The sequence below is a fragment of the Carcharodon carcharias genome, chromosome 1 (assembly GCF_017639515.1).
Source record: "Carcharodon carcharias isolate sCarCar2 chromosome 1, sCarCar2.pri, whole genome shotgun sequence".
Taxonomy (NCBI): domain Eukaryota; kingdom Metazoa; phylum Chordata; class Chondrichthyes; order Lamniformes; family Lamnidae; genus Carcharodon; species Carcharodon carcharias.
Window position 1 is genome coordinate 37,453,427 of NC_054467.1, and position 21,375 is coordinate 37,474,801.

At 44.7% G+C, this 21,375-nt stretch overlaps 1 protein-coding gene across 1 annotated transcript in view; it reads right to left on the reverse strand.

Moving 5' to 3' along the window:
- The window catches only part of LOC121292460 (protocadherin Fat 4), a 410,751-nt gene that overhangs the window by 39,544 nt on the left and 349,832 nt on the right, over window positions 1-21,375 (reverse strand). Inside the window, exon 12 of the mRNA XM_041214468.1 lies at window positions 11,409-11,716. Coding sequence (XP_041070402.1) covers window positions 11,409-11,716 — 308 coding nt within the window. The remainder of the gene's footprint in view (window positions 1-11,408; window positions 11,717-21,375) is intronic.

Consider the following 21,375-nt stretch of genomic DNA (forward strand, 5'->3'; position numbering starts at 1 on the left):
CACTCAGCTCCAGACCTCTTTACAGCCTTGGTCCAAACATGGACAAAAGAGCTGAATTCCAAAGATAAAATGGGAGAGTGTTTGCCTTGATGTCAAGGCAGCATTTAAGGAGCAAAATTGAAGTCAATGGGAATCAGGAGGAAAAATTCCCAATGGTCAAAGTCACACCTAGCACAAATGAAAATGGTTGTAGTTGTTGTAGTTGTCCCATCTCAATCCTGGGACATCGCTGCAGGAGTTCCTTGGGTAGTGTCTGAGACTCAACCATCTTCAGCTACTTCATCAATGACCTTCCCTTCATCACAAGATCAGAAATAGGATGTTCACTGATCATTTGTGCCTCCTCAGATACTGAAGCAGTCTGTGCCTGGATGCACCAAATCTGGACAACATTCAGGCTTGGGAAGTAACATTCATGCCACACAAGTGCCAGGCAATAACCGTCTCCAACAAGAAAGAATCTAACCATCTCCCCTTGACATTCAACCATCGATGAATTCCCTCACCATCAACATCCTGGGGATTACCATTGACCAGAAAGTTAACTGGACTAGCCATATAAAAACTGTGGCGACAAAAGCAGGTCAGAGGCTGGGAACTCTGTGGTGAGCAAATCATCTCCTGACTCTCCAAAGCCTGTCCACCATCTACAAGGCACAAGTCGGGAGTGTGATGGAATACTCTCCACTTGCCTAGATGGGGACAACTCCAACAATACTCAAGAAGCCTAACGCCATCCAGGAGAAAGTGGTCAGCTTGATCAGCACCCTGTATACTGCATTCAGTTCCTCACCACCGGCACAGAATAGCAGCCGTGTGTACCAACTACATGATGCACTGCAGCAACTCATCAAGCCTCCTTTGACAGCACCTTCCAGTCCCACGAGCTTCACTATCTAGAAGGACAAGACATGGAAAGAGCATCATTTGCAAATATTCCTCCAGCCACAAACTATCCTGACTTGGAACTATATCATCGTTCCTTCACTGTCGCTGGATCAAAAATCTGCGACTTCCTTCCTAACAACACTGTGGGGGTACCTACACCATATGGACTACAGCATTTCAAGAAGGTAATTAGGGATGGGCAACAAATGCTGGCCTTGCTAGTGATACTCACATCTCATCAACAGCGAAAGAAATGCTGTTACATCCTCAAACAATTCCAATTTGTCAGGCCTGACCTGCTTTTTGTAAATGTGAGAATGCTCAGAAATATTGTATTTACTCTTCTTTAAAGGGCTTATTAAAATTTTAAATTCTTAGACCTGATTGTCCAGAAAACGACACCATTGTGATGTCAGAAAATTTTATCAAGTTTGTCACACAGTATTTGCTTTATCTATTGCAATGTGTTTTTTAGCTTGTTAGTGATTGCAATATTCTTGGATTTCCTAAAGGCATTCAATAAGGCACCACACCAAAAGGTTAATATGTAAGATAAGAACTCATGGAGTTGGAGTAATATATTAGCATTGTTGGAAGATTGGTTAAAGGATAGACAAAATTCAGGATAAATTGGGCATTTTCAAGTTGGCAGGCTATAACTAGTAGAATGCTGCAAGGATCAATGCTGGGACCCCAGCTAAGTACAACCTATGTTAATGATTTAAAGGAAGAGACAGAGAGTAATGTATCCAAGTTTGCTGATGATACAAAGCAAGGTGGGAAAGTAAGCTGTGAGGGGGATACATAGGGGCTGCAAGGAGATATAGATAGGTTAACTGAATGGGCAATAAGGTGGCAGATAAGGTATAATGTGGGTATGTGTGAAGTTATTCACTTTGGTAATAAGAATAGAAAAGTAGAATTTTTTTTTAAAACACGATAAACTTCTAAATGTTGATGTTCAGAGGAACTTGGGTCTACTTGTATACAGAACACAGAATGTTTGCATGCAGGTACACCAAGCAATTAGGAAGGCAAATGGCACATTGGCCTTTGTACTCCAGCCGCCTGGCAATAAGAACAAGGAAGTCTTAGTACAATTGTATAGGGTATTGAATATAATCAAAAAAATCAACATGTTTGGATTGGTCACATTCTAAGGCAAGAAAACTTGCTGAAGGAGGTGACTGAAGAAAGATAAGGGGGATGTAGACCAAGAGGGAGAAAGAGAACTTGACATTTTGAAATTGAAATGGGAATTCTCTTGGAAGAACTGAAGAGTAAAGTACAAGAAAAATGAGCAGAGGACTTGCGCTTAGGCAGATCACTGTTGTATCCTTGTCTCGGAAGTGGTATAACGAAGGTTCTCTAGATTGGCTCCTGGGATGAGAGGGTTGTCTTATCTCACTGAACCATACACAACTCTGTAGGGGCTTGACAGGGTAAACATTGAGAAGTTATCCCCTGGATGGACATCTAGACCACATGGGCACAGCCTCACGATAAAAGGTTGATTATTTAGGACTGAGATGAAGAGGAATTTCTTCACTCGTAGTTGTGAATCTTTTGGATTCTCTACTCCAAAGGGTTCTGGATGCTCCATTGTTGAATATGTTCAAGGTTGTGATAGATTTTTGATGTCAGAGGGAATTAAGGGATGTGGGGGTCATGTGGGAAAGTGGAGTTGAGACAGAAAATCAGCCACAACTCCACTGAATGGCAAAGATACTCGAGGGGTCACTTGATCTACTCCTGTTTCTTATGTTCTTATTTCTTAAAATAAAAGTTGTGGCACCAGGTATCATTATGTTCATGGTATCTTTGCTGTACCACTCTTGCTCTGTTTTGAAAACATGGATTTGCAATGTGTTTTGCGATGGTGAAACTCTCATTCTATATTCATTCAAACTGCAGACACCCATTTTTATGTGTTTTTGTGAATATTCAGTCATTGGTTTAATTGCCTCTTATCCAGTCCTCTCACATGCTTATGTATTGTTTTGTTGTTGGATTTATGGTGCCACCAATGCATTTGCTAGCCTGGACGTAGATCTGCAAAATCGTTCATTGCTGCCTGTTTTCTGTGTGTGATGATGGCTAATTCCTACTCCTGGGAGTCAGTAGCAAGAAGTAACAAGGTTATCAGGGAATCTCTCACATACAAGGTTTAAGTTTTGGGAAAAAAAACCACGTATGTTGAATTAGGAAGGAACATTCAAATTATTTACATATAGCATATGTTAGATTTAAAAAAATGATATAGAAATAGGAAGAATAGAGAATGAGAAAGAAGAGGACATTGGGGCTAGGTCAGCTGGTTACAATTAAATGTATTTTTCCACACTTTTGTTAAAGCAGCATTTTAGCAATAACGACCGGCATTTCTATCTTTAACATAGAAAAATATCCACCGGGGCTTTACTGTTGCCCAATCAAATACAAATGGACACCAAGCTTAAAAAGTTGATATTAGAATGGCTGACCAAAGTATGGTTAAAGTGGTAGGTGTTAAGGGGGCTCTGGAGGGGAGCGAGGTTGAGAGGAGCAAAGGTTGGGAGGCAGAGTAGCTTAGATGAAATTCCAAAGTTTAGCACTAGATTGCTGAAAACACACCTGCCAATGCCAAGGGGAAGGGTGTAGGGGTAGTACAAGAGACCACAATTTGGAGAAATGCAGAGCTCCTGGAGGGCTGTAAGGCTAAAGCAGGTTGTAGAAATAGGGAGGGACCAGGCCCTGGAGGTGTTGGAACATGAGGGTGTGCATTTTAAAATCAAAATGTTGATGGACCAATGTAGGTCAGTAAGCTCAGGGGTCACGAGCAGGACTGGTGCGGGTTAGGATATGGGTAAAGTGTATTGAATGAGGTGAAGCTGATGGAGTATGTGTTCTAAGTGCATATCTGAGTTTTTCTTTATTTCTTCATGGGCATTACTGGCAAAGCCAGCATTTATTGCCCAACCCTAATTGCCTTTGAGAAGGTGAGGCGCCTCCTTAAATTGCTACAGTACCTGTGATGTAGGTACACCCACAGTGCTTTTAGGAAGGCAGTTCCAGGATTTTGACTAAGGGCCAAATCATCCAAGATTTGCACTAAGTGCAGTAGTGGGGAGGAGAAAGGATGTTTTATCCGCTGGCCGCAATGATGGCTTTTTGCGCGCCACCTCATTAATTATGCAGCCACAGGAAAACGCTGGCTTGTTGGCGGCGGCCTCCGATTTGCCTGCCATGCCGTTACCTTGCCGTTTCCTCATGCAGGGTGCCATATTTAAACTGCAGCTGTGTGCACACGTCACACCAGTGAAGACATGGCCCCAAAAGCCAAGAGGAGTGCAGCCCCCCTCCCCCGATTCAGTGACACATTCCTGTGATGCCTTCTGGACACCGTGGAAGCCGGTCACAACATCCTCTAACCCTGCTTTGGCTGCAGAGGCCAATCATTCTCACCACTTTGTCTTGGGGGGGGCAGTGGCACAGGTAGTCAGTGCCAGTGCTGCACAAAAGAGGTCGGCCATCCAGTGCAGAAAACAGATGGATGATCTAATCCGTGCTACCAAGGTAAGGCAACCATCTCATCACTCTAAACTCACACAGTCACAAGCCCATCACACATTCACTGGTATCTCACTCACTACCAGCTCAAGGGACATCACCGCTCACTCTCTCATGCACAGCCTCACATCACTCTCTCATGCACACCCTCCCATCTCCATCTGGCCTCATCTCCTCTGGAGACTGCCTCCTCAGCCCTCACTATCTTGAGGCTGCTTGCACAGATCAACATGTGTCCCCACACACACTCTGGGATACCCCGCTTCCCCAGTACAGCCCTTGCTCTGCAGCCTCTTCCCTTGCCTGAGGCCACTTCTCCCCCTTCCCCAAGCAAGCCCTAGCCTTGCAGCCATTGAAAAGCCAACCCTGCCTTATGGCTGGCCTGGTAGATAGAGGACTGCCAGTGAGCCCCCCAAAAAGTGCTGTGGGTCCTGTCTGTGAAACCTGGCGCTGATGACTGTGAGTGCTGCCCAAATAAAGGTGGCAACTAAATCTCAAGTCCCAAGAAAAGTGCAGCTTGCCAGGTGCTTATGTTCAGTTCTGAAACATGTCGGCAGGCAACCACGGTGATGTGCCCAGATGATCCAGTGTTGAGGGATGATTACGGCGAGCAGGGCTTATAATTACATGCAGATGTATTAAAATGACATTCCGAAGTACGGCAATGGGAAAGCAGCCCGCCATCAATGGTCGGAGCGAATGATCGCAAACTGGTTTCACAACGTTGTAAAACCAATTTTTGGCCTTCCCACCATGATGCTGGACACTAATGGAGGCGGACCGTGAAGAACCTGCAGGTGCTGGTGCTGGTGCTCCCATGCCTTTGGTGTCCTTGTTCTTCTAGGTGGTCAAGGTTGCGGGTTTGGAAGATGCAGTTAGCAAGGTGTTGCTGTGCTTCTTGTACTTGTATACACTGCTGGCACTGTGCACTCTTTAGTACATGGAAAATAATACAGTAATTAACACTGCTCAAGCATCAGGAATAGCAGTTTTACTACAATATGTGGAGGGAGTGAATGTTTAAGGTGGTGGATGGGGTGCCAATCAAGCTGCCTGCTTTCTTCTGGATGGTGTCGAGCTTCTTGAGTTTTGTTGGAGTTGCACTCACCCAGAAGAGTAGAGAGTATTCTATCACACTCCAGACTTGTGCCCTCTAAGGTTGCAGTAAAGATGCTATTCATGATGCTTGAGGAGCTTAACTACTGTAGCATTGGAATGATTTTCTATATACTATCACCTGAGCTGCGAAATAGAAATTTCCTTAGACTTGTTGGCAGGGTTAAACTTGCAATCTAAACTTTAAAAATATGAGTTCAGGTTGAAGAATATGAGTTCTGTGCCTAGGATTTGTGATGTCCTTCCTGTATTAAATATGACATATTACAAATAGGGATTGCATAATAATCATATTGTTTTAGCTTGAATTACATATTAAAAAAGAGTAAAATCAGAGGGTCTATTTTCCAAGCTTGGCGTTTAAATTCAACTTTTTTTTCCTCTAAATAGCAAGGCTCCTCTTAGTTGGGCTTTGAAATTCCATGGGGTTTTGTCAGTATCTGTGGTCGCAATGTGTGTGTGTGCGTTATGTGTGTGTCTGCGACCCCCCGGGGAAATGACAGAGAAGAGTCCATACGTTCTGCAATTCTAGGAACCTCCTCAGTGGAAATGTGGGTCTCACAGGCTGGAGGGCTGTGTGGTGTTCAGCTCTTGGTCCACATTCAGGACCTAGTATTTTTGTGCTGCTCAGTGACTGAAGAAAAACTGGTATCCATGAGGGCATATAAAAACACCTCTGATCGGGTCCAGACTAGGAAAATGGCCTGAGGAGGTGTCAAAATGCTTACAAAACATTTTATACATTTTATAACATTTTGAGAACCAACTGCATTCCTGGCTTTCGATAAGGTGCCACATAAAAGGTTGATAGGTAAAGTAAGGGCTCATGAGGCAGGATTTTATGTCCTGTGGGCAGGTGCACACCTGACCCAATCAGGCATTAAATTTCGCAAGATGACGTGCGAGCATCCCGGCAATCATCGTACACTCGCCCGATATTTCACTCGGTGGGTGTGGACAATTAAGAGGGCAATTAAGTCCATTAACGGTGCAACTGTCTGCGATTTTTCATGGCCCATCCAACCTTAAAGTTGGCGGATGGGTGAATCGGCCAGGCAGCCTTTACATTTTTCATGAAACCTCCGTTAGGAAATAAAATAAAAAGAAATATCTGGGGACAGCATTTTTATGAGGTACGCTTTCAGGTGCTTGATTGTAATGCATGGAATTTTCTTTGCAGCTTTGTTAGTGCTTTATTTTATTATTTGCATGTCTGCAGCTCCCTGAGGTAGCTGTCTGCCTTCAGGGAGCTCTCTCTCTCCCGGCGCTCACCTGCATCCGCGGTGATGTCGTCGCCCGCCCTGTTCCTGCCCCCACCCCGGCCGCGCTGAACTTTTCAGCACGCGTTTCATGCTGGCTGGCCGTCGATTGGCCGGCCAGCGCGGAATCGCGGTCAGGGGCCCATTTCCCAGCCGATCCCGGGTCCACCGATCGCGCGTGCCCGATGAGAGAAAAATTCAGGCCACAGAGTTGGGGATAATATATTAGCATGGATAGGGATAGGTTAATGGGTAGGAAACAGAGAGTGGGCATAAATGGGGCTTTTTCAAGTTGGCAGGCAGCGCATAGTGGAGTCAGATTGGAGAAGTTGGGACTGTTTTCCTTGGAAAGGAGAAGGCTAAGAGGAGACTTGATAGAGGTTTTCAAAATCACAAAAGGTCTGGACAGAGTAGATAGGGAGAAACTGTTTCCGCTTGTAAACAGATTCAGAACCAGAGGGCACAGTTTTGCAAAAGAAACGACATGAGGTGAGAAAAAACTTCTTCACACAGTGAGGGTTTGGAATGCACTGCCTGGAAGTATGGTGGAGGCAGATTCAATTGAGGCATCCAAGAAGGCATTGGATGATTATTTAAACAGAAACAATGTGCAAGGTTAGGGGGAAAAGGCAGGAGATTGGCACTAAGATAAATTCTCAGGGAGCTGGTGCAGACACAATGGGCCAAATGCCCTCTTTCTACACAAGTCTGTGATTCTGTATTGTCCCAAACCTGACGTATTAATTAATTATTTCCGGGAAATATGCCATTTCCATAGTGGGCGGATCTCATTTGCCCATCCCGCCACGCCACAGCCTCTCCCTCAGACACCCTCACTTCTTCCTCCACCTTTACCTCTTTCCCCCTCCTGACTCCTTCCTCCACCCTTACTTATTCCTCCACCATTACTCCCTCCCCTCTCTTCATTCCTCCTCCCCCTGGACTATATCCCTTCTCCGTACTCCTACTTCCCTCCAGACTCCCTCCATTCTCTGCACTAGTTCCTCCCTCCAGACTCCCTCCGTTCTCTGCACTCCTTCCTCCCTCTGGACTCTCTCCCCTCTCTGCACTCCTTCCTCCCCCTGGACTTGCTCCTCTCTCTGCACTCCTTCCCCCCTCCGAACTCCTTCCCTTACACCTACCACTCCAGTTGCCACCTTCTCCCCAGTTAGCTTCTCCTCCCCGCGTATACCCTGCCCCCCCCGAGACCTTCACCCCCCCCCCCAACCTCACCCTCAACACCTTCATTCCTCCCCCCCACCCCGGCCCCCTCCACTACCCACCCCCCCCCCACCGCCCCCCTCCCCCCCCCCACCCCACCCCCCCACCCCCCACCTCCCCGACACTTTGGGCAGAATTTTACCAGTTGGCGAGTGGGGCCGGGGTCCGCTTGCTGACGCGTAAAATGATGCACGGTGATGTCGGAGGGAACCCCCGACGTCACCACACCCGATTTCAATTTTCAGGAAGGCAGGAGCGAAACCAAATCAGCTGTGTGCCTATTGAGGCCATTAACAGGGTCAATTAAGTAATTAAAGGACCTGCCTGTCCAACCTTAAGGTTGACGAGCAGGCCAGGAGCCCAGGCGGGAACTAGAAAAAACATGAAACCTCATCCACCGGTGGGATGAGGTTTCATGTAGGCTTTAAAAAATTTTAATAAATATTTTGTAAAAATTATGGACATGTCCCAACTCATGCGGCATTGTCACATGAGGGGACATGTAAGGGAAATTTTATTTTTCTATTTTTGTCTTTTTTACATTTACAGACGATCTCCCTGAGGCTGCACTCTCAATTTTGGGATTACTACCCTCCCCCCTCAACCACACAGGAAGCGCATAGCGCTTCCTTGCAGACGTCACGCTGGGCGGGCCTTAATTGGCCCACCCACGCAAAATGGCGGAAAACCTCTGACTGGGGGCGCTGATCGGAAGCATGCCTGTACGCGGCTGCCCATCAACTTCACCCCCACCCCCCCTCCAATGGGGGGAAAATTCAGCCCCTTCATTCCACCACTCCTAACCTCACAATCCCCGGGCACCTCTTCCTCTCCCAGTTGATCCTAGGCCTTCCTCTCCCACTCCCTTGACTATCATCCATTGTGAGCATCAACGGTGACTTTCCAACTTCCGTGAGCTACTTCGCAGCAGAGCCATGCCCATGAAAATCCACCCAGCATGCCATGGGCATTCCTCCAGGATTCCGTTGCTGTTGGGCTGCAGTATCTGCTGCTCCTTAGATGTCAGTGATGTGAGCAAGGCCCTGGCGGGTTAGTTCCAACTTTCACATGTCACAGTTGTCAAGATGTGTTCTGCACCAGTGTGTTTTCCCGCCGACATGGGCGGACGATCCAGTGGTGGTGGGGGGATAATTCTGGCATGCTGGCCTTATAATGACATGCTGATGTACTACAATGAGATTCCTAATATCTGATGGCAGGGAACACAGCCTGCCATCGACGGGCTGAGTGGACGATCGCAAATTGGTTTCACGACCTCCCCGCCATATTGTCCACTCACACCACCGAACACGCCTAACGCCAGCGGGATGGACAATTCTGCCCTTTGTCTTCTTTGAAATATCCTTGTTATAGTCAATGATTCCAGATTCTATTTGAATAATGATTATTTTTTAGCACATCTTCTCATTGTAAGGTGTCACTGTTTCGTAACTCTGTACGCATGCAAAATGTATTGAAAAAATGTGGCAAACAGCTTCAATACTGTTGTGGACACGGCTGATACTTGTGCATGATTAATGCAGAAGCTGGAAATCTTGTCCAGGAGATAAATAAAACCTATATAGGAAATGGGTGTAATTTGAAAATGAAACACCTCAAAATAGGGCTTAAGCCCACAGTGCACCATGCCATCAAAGTTGAAAGTAGAGGATGACAGAGGTGACTCTTGAAATCAGCATAGGATGCAAAATAAAGAGAGCATGCACATGGCACATGCAGAGCTGAGTAGGAACAAGACACTAAAGTTCAAAAAGTAAAGATTATGGTAACATCAATAAATGGAGACAACAAAGGATAAAGCAAAGATAGAAGTTCAAAAAGGTTAAAGTAAGAACTCGCATTTATACCACAACTTATTATGTCTCTCAGATATTTCACATCCACTGAGCTTTGTTAGGAAGTCACTTTTCCAATACAGGCAAAAGCAGCAACCATTTTACACATAGCTAGATTACATAGAGTAGAGTAATGTGATGAAGGGTCACTAATGTCAGAATAATGGAAGAATTTCCTGCTCTGTTTTGAAAAGTGCTACAAAACCGTTTTATATCCAGCTGAATTTGCAGACATCTCACTGAAGAACGATGAAGCCCTCTCTCAGTATTATATTGAAATATTAGTTTAGATTATGTGCCTGAATACTGAAGTAAAGTTTATTCCTACAATCCACTGACAGAGAGATGAGATAAATGAGTGTTGGCTTTACCATCACACCCAAATATCAGATCCTCTGTTAGCATTAGTTTAAAATGTAGAGCTGTTTATAGCATAAATGTATACTCCTCAATATGAGAAAATAAATCATAAAGTGGGATAATGTGTGTATATATATATATATATATATATATATATAAAATCAACTTTTACTCAGTGCGCAGTGTAACTTAATCTCTAGTGGTCATTAGTGCTTTAAGACTTATATGAAAGTACATACAGTATTTCTAATGCACATTAATTCTCAAAGCCAGGTATATTCTTGGTCATTAACTGCAAATTAAATAACAATTAATTTGAAACATACTAATTAATTGCTTCCGTATCTTATTCAATTCTCCCATTTAAAACTGCCATATATGGCACCAATAGAAAACAGCAGAGTTCTGGTGGTGAGCAGAGCAGCACATAAAAGTAAACATCATGTATTTTGGATACTGTGAAAGAGCACAGCAGCAGATTATGGCCAGGGTTTTTGGTGCCTCCTGAGACAGGCACAAGAGACATATTCAAACAAATTAACTGGCACACAGTCCTATATTAGCAATATAAAATAATTGAGTGTCATGCCAAATATACCAGTATAATTGAGCTGACAGTGTCACTTGGTACTTAACCTTTGGTACTGTTTTTTTCAAATTGGACACTTTGTTTTGCACATCTCTCCAAATGCAGCAGGTCCTGGAGACGGCCCTGATCACCTCCTATGATTGCCTCTCATACCTGCTGGACCTCCACATAATGTGGATTGCCCTTCTGACTCATTCTCAGTCCTCCCATACTATACACGATAATCTAAGCCTTGTGAGTGAAGGGGACTTTTCTGGGCATTACCTTGCCCATCACTGTTTCAAGTTCTGCATGTTACTTGCATTAACACTGAGCATTTTTTGTAGTTCCCAGCAAGTAGTTTAATGAGTAACTCAGCACCATTATTGCAAGTTATTTTCTTATTGGCTGCTCTGTTATGCATAACCAGTAACACACCTAAGTTCCAAATATGTGCAATGAGTATATCTGTGAGTTCACTAAAAAAACGTTCAAAACAATTAACTCTGAATTAATGTAATACGGCACAGTAAAAACAAATTAAACTCCAGAGGGCACCATGGGATCCAGTTCAGTGAGTTAGCTACTTACCAGTCCAGCCCTTCTTGCAACCACAGTGTGAAACTGTCCATCTGAGACCCTCTTGGTTGTCATCAGTCTGTGTGCCCCACTTCCAAGGTTGAATGAGAATTTCATCTTGCCTTCCACTACTTCCAACGCCAGGAACTCAGCCTTGTTTCCTGTCTGATTGTCATGGTTATACATTAGTAAGGAGTTTTCTTTAATGGTGGAAAATTTGATATAGATGTAATTATTGTTTGGATCCAAACTAGGAAACTCCATATAAGACAGCTCTTCAAATCCATAACTGTTCAGTTCACAGTGCTTCCCAAAGACACCTGAAACAACAAAACAATCAGAGTAATTGATTCAGCTTTGCCTTCTTTTAGTAATAGATTTTTTTTCAGATTATTCAAAAAAATGAAACAAGGAATTGTGTTAGTGTTAGCTTTATATGAACTTTGGAAGTCACATAATAATGTATTTATTGCATGTGCCATTTTTGCACCATTTTAATGGCCCACCTTGAACCTTAACAGAACTAGCTTGAGCAAAATGCGGGTGTTTGTAAACATACCCAAAATTAACAAATTCAATCATTCACATCGCTCTGTCCCCATGCAGAAGACCAAAGTAGCCAAGTTTCTTGCATATATGTTAGTTTTGACACCCAGAATTTTAGGTGCAGCAGGAGTCAAAGTCAATAGTTCTGGTTCTTACAGTGAATTTTTAAAAATTTCTCCTCCTTAAGACCCGCATTGTGGTTTACATATCGATTTGAATGCTCAGAACCTGTTACATTAAAAACAGAAACACTTCCACCGATTATCCCATTTTTCTGCTTTACACACTGATTGGCTCTCTATTGCCAGCATTTTGTGTTATTACTTCAGATCGTTAGTGGTTTTAACTCTTCTGCAATTGTGGATTAATTACTATTAATTACTATTTTATTTCATCTAATAGTTAGTTGATACAAGTTCACTTTATTTATACTCCATCACACGGTTGAACATTTATAAAGGCACCTCATCAAATGAAACTCTCCAAGAATAGAACATTTTGAAGGTGAAATTGGATAGCCCCAAAATTTGGTGATTGCGCAATTACTCTACAAAGTGGTACAGGCATCATGCAAACTTCGTGCTGCCTTTTAATTTAAATGATTGCGACATGCAGCCCATGCTGAATGTGCTGCTGAGTGGTTGCACACTTCAGCTGGGGCCCAAGTTCATGTAAAGCTTGAATCTGGCTTGTGATCACAAAAGCCAGACTGCATCTCGAAAGATGAGGTGAGTTCTGGTTGCAGAAAGTGCTGAAACTGCCTAAGGAAGAGTAGAGGGCCTGCAGGAAGCAACAGAAATGGTGCAACAGGCCAGACGCAGTTTTTAAAAATATATTCTTTCATGAGATGTGGGTGTCACTGGCTAGGCCAGCATTTATTGTCCATTCCTAACTGCCCTTGGGAAGATGATGGTGAGCTACCTTCTTAAACCGCTGCAATCCATGTGGTGTAGGTACACCCATTGTGTTAGGGAAGGAATTCTGGGATTTTGACCCAGTGACAGTGAAGGAACGGTGGACGATATAGTTACAAGTCAGGAACGTGTGTGGCTTGGAGGGGAACTTGGGGGTGGTTGCTGTTCCAATGTGTCTGTTGCCCTTGTACCTCTGGGTGGTAGAGATTGTGGGTTTGGAAGGTGCCGACAGAGGAGCCGTGGTGAGTTGCTGCAGTACATCTTGTAGATGCTACATGCTGCTGCCACTGTGCGTCAGTGGTGGAGGAAATTAACATTTAAGGTGATGGACGGGGTGCCAATCAAGCAGCCGGCTTTGTCCAGAATGGTGTCGAGCTTCTTGAGTGTTGTTGGAATTGCACTGATCCAGGCAAGTGGTGAGCATTTCATCACACTCCAGACTCCTAAGTTCTTGGATGCCATGCTGGAGGTCCTGTGCAGGAGCTCAACAGCAGGAGCAAATGTATCTTTCCTCAGTGGGGCAGGAGGCCCTCCAAATAAGTGCTGAGAATGCAGTGGGAGAAGGTGGCTGTGGAGATCAATGCCAGTGGGCTAGTTCTGAGGGTCCAGATGCAGTGTCACAAGAAGTTTAATGGTTTCTCATGAGTGGTCAAGTTGGTGAATCCCTCCTTACAACACATATCCGATGGCGCCACAAACTGCCTCAGAAACTGTTCCAAGCATCACACCCACTTCACTTGTTACCAAGGTCTATGTCAACTATGACTCAAACCTCACATTCATTTGCTTTACCTCACTGTCCCACACTTAGCCACACTGCTGGAAGCTGCACACTCACATCTGCCTGCTTACGCAGAGTGCCAGCTGTTCAATTAGAGTAGGCACATCACCCAAACACATTGCACCATGACACGCTCCCCTCCCTTAAGCAGTACCAGGTGGCGCATAATAGATGACAGCAGCAGCTGACCGTTGGGGGACAGGCAAGGCTGCAGATGCTCACCCACATGGCAGAGATGGCACTGGGAACAATCAGAACCAGGGTTAACAGTATCGCTGAAGCTATTGAGAATGATGGTACCTTCCTGCCCAATTCACTTTCTCGAATCCCACTTCATCCTCACCCTGCAATCTGCTATGCTGTACAAACTGCAATGTTATAACCATGCACTTCTTGTGTCTCCCAGCTTCCCTGAACCCAACCCTGCCCTTGTGCACTTAAGCTTTCAGATACCCAAAAACTGTTGCTTGGCCAGCCAGAAGTGCAGGAGAATGAAGCTTACATGAGAACTGATGAGAAAGAAACACGGTCACTCAATGTGATACTTACAGCTACCAGCTCAGTTACTGTCATTGTGTGAACCTCAGACAGTAGTACGGAGGCAAATCTGCACGTTGTGTGTCACCAAGCACAAGTGGGCTGCAGCCAGGTCAGGGGGAAGACACTGCGCAGTTGCCGGCACTCCCCAGGGTGAAGTCGAACACAAACTCCTTTGCAGAGCACTCAGATGAGAACTTTGATGGGGTGGTGTATGGAAAATAGTTGGCAGACATGCAGACAGAAAAGCTTGGTGCACTGGCATTCCTGGCAGAGAGCCCATTTTCACTCTCAAGGAGTATGGAGGAGACTGGCTTCAACTAAACATAGTGCTTTGTGCAGAACTTACCCCTTTCCCATGTGGAAGTGTTGGCCCAAATCCACGCACACACTTGCACACACAATCACCATGCGGCTTCTGATGGGCAATATTCAGCTTCCACTGCAGCACAGGGGGAGGCCACCCAACATCTCAGTGCTGCAGTGGAAGCTCAGCCTAAGGTTATGGCCATACATGTTTATTGCCATGCAGCTTAAGATTGCTGAGGCACCACCCGGCAGGAGTGGCAGGGCCTCTGTGGAAGCCTCTGTAGAACATGATCCTGCTGTCCTCTCTCAGGATGACAGCGTTCACAATCCTGCCATTGTCATGCCTGTTGTTGGCTGTCAGCCATCTCAGTCCAGACTGCTGCCACCCATGCCGATGCAGTCATGGATGGGACCTCAACAGTCAGAACTACTTGAAGGTGACCTACAAGGCCATCTGCAGTCTCTTTCACTAAGGAGACTTCCACCAGCCATGCTACAGCCACTGAATTAACAACACAAAGGAGCACTAGGCCAGGAAGAGGCACTATGGGGATCCACAACAGTGATTTAGTTGAGAATTGAATGAAGTATTGGAGGTGCTATTGGATAGTGTTGGTGTGAAATGCTTTGTGGTGGCTGTCATTTCAGAGTTATGGCAAGAGGACACTGTGATAGTCCATGACAGAGGTTTGCTAAGCTGGGGAACTGATGAACAATGGGGGTCTGGGGTTTCATTCAGGGGAACCAGAATCTGACAACACACTCTGGACAGCTGGAATGTGGATATGCCAGCTGCCTCCTCCCTCCTCCTCCTGAGGTGCTCACTGAGCCTGTTGTGGTAAGTGCTATGCCCTAGAGTTAGCCTGGTTGTGACCACCATAAATCAGGACACCCACTTCAGTGAGTATTGGGGGACTACTATGGAACATTCGAGTCAGTGGAACTTCAGCACCCTGATGGTCTGTTTAATGTGCTCTGTGCCTGCAAAGCTCTCATTTTATCACATTGCTTGGGTTACAGAGGGCAGTCGTCAGCCAGGCGTAATGCAAAGACTCCTTATTGCTGAGCAGCCACCCTCTGGTTCGATGTGGTGGCTGCAAGATCTGAAATAGCAGCCTGATGCAGGATAAACTAATCATGATTGTTGCCAGAATAGCAGTCATTCACCAGATGGGTGAGGCAGCACACCAACCACAAATTGAGGGAGTGGTACCCTTTGTGGTTTAGGTTTACATCCCAGCATTGAAATGCAGTGCCCAAAGAGCCCATAATGCAGCTGATGGCATCATGAGCCATGGGGAGTTCAGCTATCCTGGCAAAACCATATGCGAACAAAAGTCCTTCTCCTGGTTTACAAAGCCATTGTGACCTCCTGGGCTCAGCAATGGCTGGCAAACATTGAGATGTTTGCTATGCCACCAGTTCCAGCTTGGAAAGATCCAATGTTGAAAAATATTCATGGCCACAGTCACCTTGATGGCCATTGGCACTACCATCTTTGCCCTGCACTGAGGCTACAGATCTGGTGCCAAGAAGTTGCACAGTTCTGTCACCACCTCCTTCATGAAACACCAGTCACCAAAGACGCTGCTCCGGACTTGGGTACAGGTAGGAGAAGCTCTCCCTGAAGACCCTAGGTGGGTAAGGTCTTCTGCTGATAGCCCTCTTCCTGCTCTCTCTGAGAGCAGCTTGTCTTCTTTTGTGCCTCTGCTTCATCTCCCTCTGATGCTTAAGCCCAAGGGGTACCGCGGCTGTAACCCCATGACTGGGAGGAATTGGCCTACTCAGCAGCCTTGCAATAGTAACTAACACCTTTCCAATATCCAGTGCCACTCCCTATGGACTTGACCAAAATAGTAAACTTCTCCAAACATCCATAAACTCAGCAAGACCCAGTAGAAACTAATCAGCAATTACCTACAAGTTAGATGATGATGCCTTTAATTAGCGCTGGTAGGAGGGGGTCTCTTGTTGCTGACCATATGTTCAGCTGTGCGTGTTTGAAAGAGGGTGTTAACTAAAGTAACTAGTGTGCTGAGGTTGAAAATGGTACTTTGGGTATCAAATCAGTGTTATATGTTGACTGATGTCATGATCTGCCTACCTTGTATACTTCTGACACAAGCGTGTTACACCCGCATTAATGGACTCGGCAACATGGCATTCAGCGTGAATCATACTGGAAGTAGGTGGGACTGGCTTGGGCACTTTCTTTCTCTAAATTGGCATCCATAGTGCTGAAACTACTGGCCTCACAGATTGAATTTTGCAGTCTCTTTGGGACTACGCGTGAGGAACAAGACATTTATACCTTCACCAGACCTGTGTAAAAGTTGTTTAATTGTACGAAACAGGCTTCAGAGAATGACTACTAATAGGGTGGGCAAAGTGATTTATCATGCACTCTGCCAGGAAAAGCAGGGAAATTTTAGTGCTAGTCATGCCCTCTGTACCTTTTTTTAAAAAAATTAAACACTTGGAAAGAATTATCATTAACTTTAATGGACCTTCATCTTAATTCCACTGATTTTGAAAAAGCAAACAATGTTGCTAGGAATTGCTCTGGTTGCTATGCATAGAGATTTTACAGATGCATCTGCTTGGTACTTCCAGCAAAATTATAGACTTATCCTAAAAGCATGTATTTACAATTTCACTAGAAATTTCAAGCAGAGGAAATCCTCATGAACAAAGATATAATATTGGTACATATAGCACCCAGAGGAATTCTTGATCCCACAACTTTCTTCAGTCAGTTCTCAATGGAGCAGCAGTTTGGATAAGATACCAAGCCTGACAATGTGCAAGAGCTGCAAACATGCAGGCCTGAATTTTCGTGCAGACGGAGAGGCTCTCCATCAGCATTGAAAAGTCAGCAGAGGCCGGAATCCTGAATCCTGGCTTGAACCTGGCCTCCACCATTTTTGTGGGGTGGGTGGAATGGGATGGGTTCTAATTTGCACACCTGTGGTTCACAGAGTCAGCTGCCCATATAAGACAGCAGTTGCCTCCACTCCTGTAATTTTTGGTGAGGTAGGTGTCTAAAACCTGAAATGTGAAAATTAGACTTGGTAGGAACAGGTCTAAACCTTGTGGATTTATTTGGATAGTCAGGGTACTTTTTTGGAGAGGTAAGGTTCCCCTTAGGATATGGTCCCAGAACATCTTTGGGAGAGGCCAGGTGCCCTTTGGGCGAGGTAAGGAAGCCCATTGGGAGAGGTAAGATACCCTTCAGGGGAGCTCAGGTGCCCTTTGGGATTTTAAACTTAGACATGAATGTGTGTAAAAAGTGCATAAACACATTAACCTATCAAAGAGCCATCAAAGCTGAAAGGACTGTAAGCTGTAAAAGAACTGCCAAAGCTTATTGGAATAATCAAAGATCATTGGAACTCTTTGTCAAGGGAGTTAACTCTGCTAAGCTTTAAATTTTAAAAAAATGTGGAGTTAAAAAAAAAGCACTTACTATTTCACTCTGTTGTTGACATAAGCCTGTGGGTTATCATTAGAGGAGTTGTGCTGCATGACTGATTTAATAACCTAACAATATCACAGTGGGGTGGGTGCCTGTTAAGTGAGCAGTTTGATCAATAGATTCAGTGGTTATAGAATAGAGATGTTTGTTTTCATAAGTGATTAAGTACTTTAAGTGAAATGTTGGTTTTCATAAGTGATCAGTTGAAGGAATTTCAATGTATTGAAAATTTCTTTCATCAGTGTTTTTTTCTTAAAATAGTGATGTCATCAATAGACACATAACTATTTTATGTCAGCATGGCTCTTAATGTTTGAGCATGGTGGTTACATTTGGCATGGATGGGGTAAGGGCAAAGTGTGGTGGGTGGGACCATGGTTTGGCGTGAATTGGCACTAAGTTGACATAAGGACTATAAAGGTCCATGAAGATGAGTGGGAGCATAGGTTGGCATAGAGGCATGAGGGGCTCTGGGGGTGGGTAGAGGGGCATGTTGTGTTGGATAGAGGATATAGGGTGGCATGGAGGATATGAGGATCCATGGGAGGGTGGGTACAAGGGTAAAGGTTGGCATGGGGGTATGGGCTGGGGCTTCTTTTTCAATCTTTCACAGTGCTGGTGCGCAGAGGCAGGCCTTGCAGCCAGCCTTCTTCCGCACCCTGCAGCCTTCACACTCAATTCAGGGGTGGCAGGCCTGACTTCTACGACAGTCCACCCTGCTCCTGCCACCCCAACCCCCCACCCCCTAATGCTCCCAAACAAAAGTCCCAACTTCTGGACCTCTTTCTCCCAGGTCAGGTTCGCTGAGCCAGGAAAAGTCCCGACTCTGTGCACCCGACATGGCAGCAAAAATCTGGGCAGATATTTGAAATGTTAAGGTTGCTCAAGCATCCTTGGTCAATGACATCTCCTTATATTAATTCAGTTTTCACCCACAGTAACTCACATTAGTCAGTCCCTTCATCATGTCATCAACATACATGGCCTGAACGAAAATCATTTAAAAATGTCAGATGATAGAAAAACAAACAATAGGGTGATAAAGCTAACCATAATGCATTTGAACTGTCTGACTCTTAAGAGATGCTACTGTTGAGAGTTCGCTATTAATGGCTTCACTCCTTCAAAAAATGGGTACAGCAAAGTTCTTTTTAATAAACCCTGCAATACACTGATGCCCACTGCACTGAAATGGAACTTAAACTGCACTTTTGCACATTGTACTTTTGGGTAAAATGTTGCCCATTACTCTTTCTCTCCAATAATTAAGAGAATATTTGTTTAAGTATTTCAATGTTTCATCTCTGAAATTCGGATTGAGAGAAGATAAGAGAAAACTCTGTCCCATTCCAGCCTCGTCTCATGTGGAAACTAAAATATAATACATCGCGCTTGTGACACTCCAGTGGACAGGCTGCCAAAAAATAATGTGTAACTGTCTCAATTGTTTCTGGAAATTATTGCATGAAAGTTTTGCTTGCATACTGTGGTAGTGAAAAGGGCAGGACACAGCTGTCTATTTCTCTGGCTCTGCTGTTTTAAATTATCTACTTCACGAGGTGGCAACAATCACAACAACAAACTCAAAATCCGTGGTTATGATTTTATTTGGCATTTTATAACTAAAGGAAGAACTGCCAAGGCCCCCTCAATCGTCCACCAAACTGTCTGGTGTCCTGGTAGTGTCACTACAATATTTTTCTTGGTCAGAAAAAAGTTGAGAAATTCTGAAAAAGATCCTTATGCAATGAAAGTTTGAAAGAAAGCTCTTGGAGCCAGACTTCCACCTTGAAACTAAAGATACAGGCCAGTGGACCTTCAAGATCGCTCAATTTTAACTGGGCCTTTTATAGAATGCAACCAAGAGAACTTTACCTTGCCCTATTACCAACCTCTAAACCCCATAGAAACCCCAGTCCTTTGGCTCCATTTTCCCACTTCCTGGCTGTCAAACACTGAACCTTTCTGATGTTGTTAAACCTTTCAGAAGCACTTTTTGAGGTTGATAACACACCTATCTGAAGAAAGACCTTTTTCTTCATGGGCTTTCTTTTTCTCTGCTGCCAATAATCCTTCTGGGCTAACCCTCCCCTCCTCGAAGATAGTTCAGTCCCTTTATGTTGTTCATGGCCCTTTCTAGGCTGTAAACCTCCCACAACTCTGGTAGACATTGGGCCAGCCCCTTCTCATACAGGCCTTTTCCACTTCTTTCCCTCACCCCGACTCCTGCATCTCCCTACCCTCCCATTCATCCTTGCAATCCTTCTTTCCATCCTCTCTGACTCTTCCCACCCACAAGGGCTTTGTTTCCCCTCTCCTATACCCACCCCATCTCTCATCCACATGTGTTCACTTTCCCCCTCCTCTCATTCTTCCCCCCTCTCCTCACCTCTCTTGCATTACCCCTCCTGTAGCTTGGTCCAATTGTCCCACCCACCCTCTAACCCTGTTTGAGCTAAATACTGCACTTGGTCATGATACCCTCAGTGAAATGCTATGAGAGTTTGACTTGTAATGTAGTCACAAGTCTTACCAGTGAATGCATTTCAGGAGTAATTTTCCGTTCAGGTGAGGGATCAGCACTTGTTTTACACCCTGTTCAATTTTCCTTTGCAATGACTTCATGGAAAGAGCAATTGGACAGGGTGTAAAATGGACTGTAAATTTGCTTTCGCCCGTCTTGCATCACCATTGAAGTCAAAGTTATTATAACATGAACAAGATAGTGAATTTCCTGTTAACACACATTAAGTTATTTTGAAGCAAAATTCTTCTTTCCTGTCAGAGGATACAATTCTACATTCCACAAATTATTTTAAGCACTATGAGAACGATTCCCAGTGTAAATACAAAATATAAATGTGAGTGACAAAACTTGAATGAGAAATGGCCTCAGACTGAAAAAAAATGACTAAGGGCTGAATTTTCTGGCTGACGCACGGGTGGCGGAGCCCACACATCAGCGCTTAAAATGTCACGTGCGTGTCCCAACGTCAAAGCGCGGCATCACGATATTTAGGTCGGCGGGCGCGCTATGCAGCGCAACGTGTGCCCGCCATTAATTAAAGGCCTTGTTAAGGCCCTTAAGTCACCAATTGACGCCGATTTTGAGGAGCCCGTGTGAACTTCGGCTCGGCGCACGGGCCCAATGGGCAGGCGGGTAAGTGGTTTTTTAACAAACCTCATCCACTGGCAGGATGAGGTTTAATTTTGGCTTTAAAAAAGTTTAATAAAGTTTTTCTGCACTTTATTAACATATCCCATCTCGTGTGACATTTTCACATGAGGGGGACCTGTTAATGATTTTTTTATTTTTCTACTTTTAAACTTTCACAACCTTTCAGTGATCTCCCTGAGGCACCACTTAGCCTCAGAAAGATGTGCACTCTTTTGCGCGCGTGCGAAATCCCCCCCGCC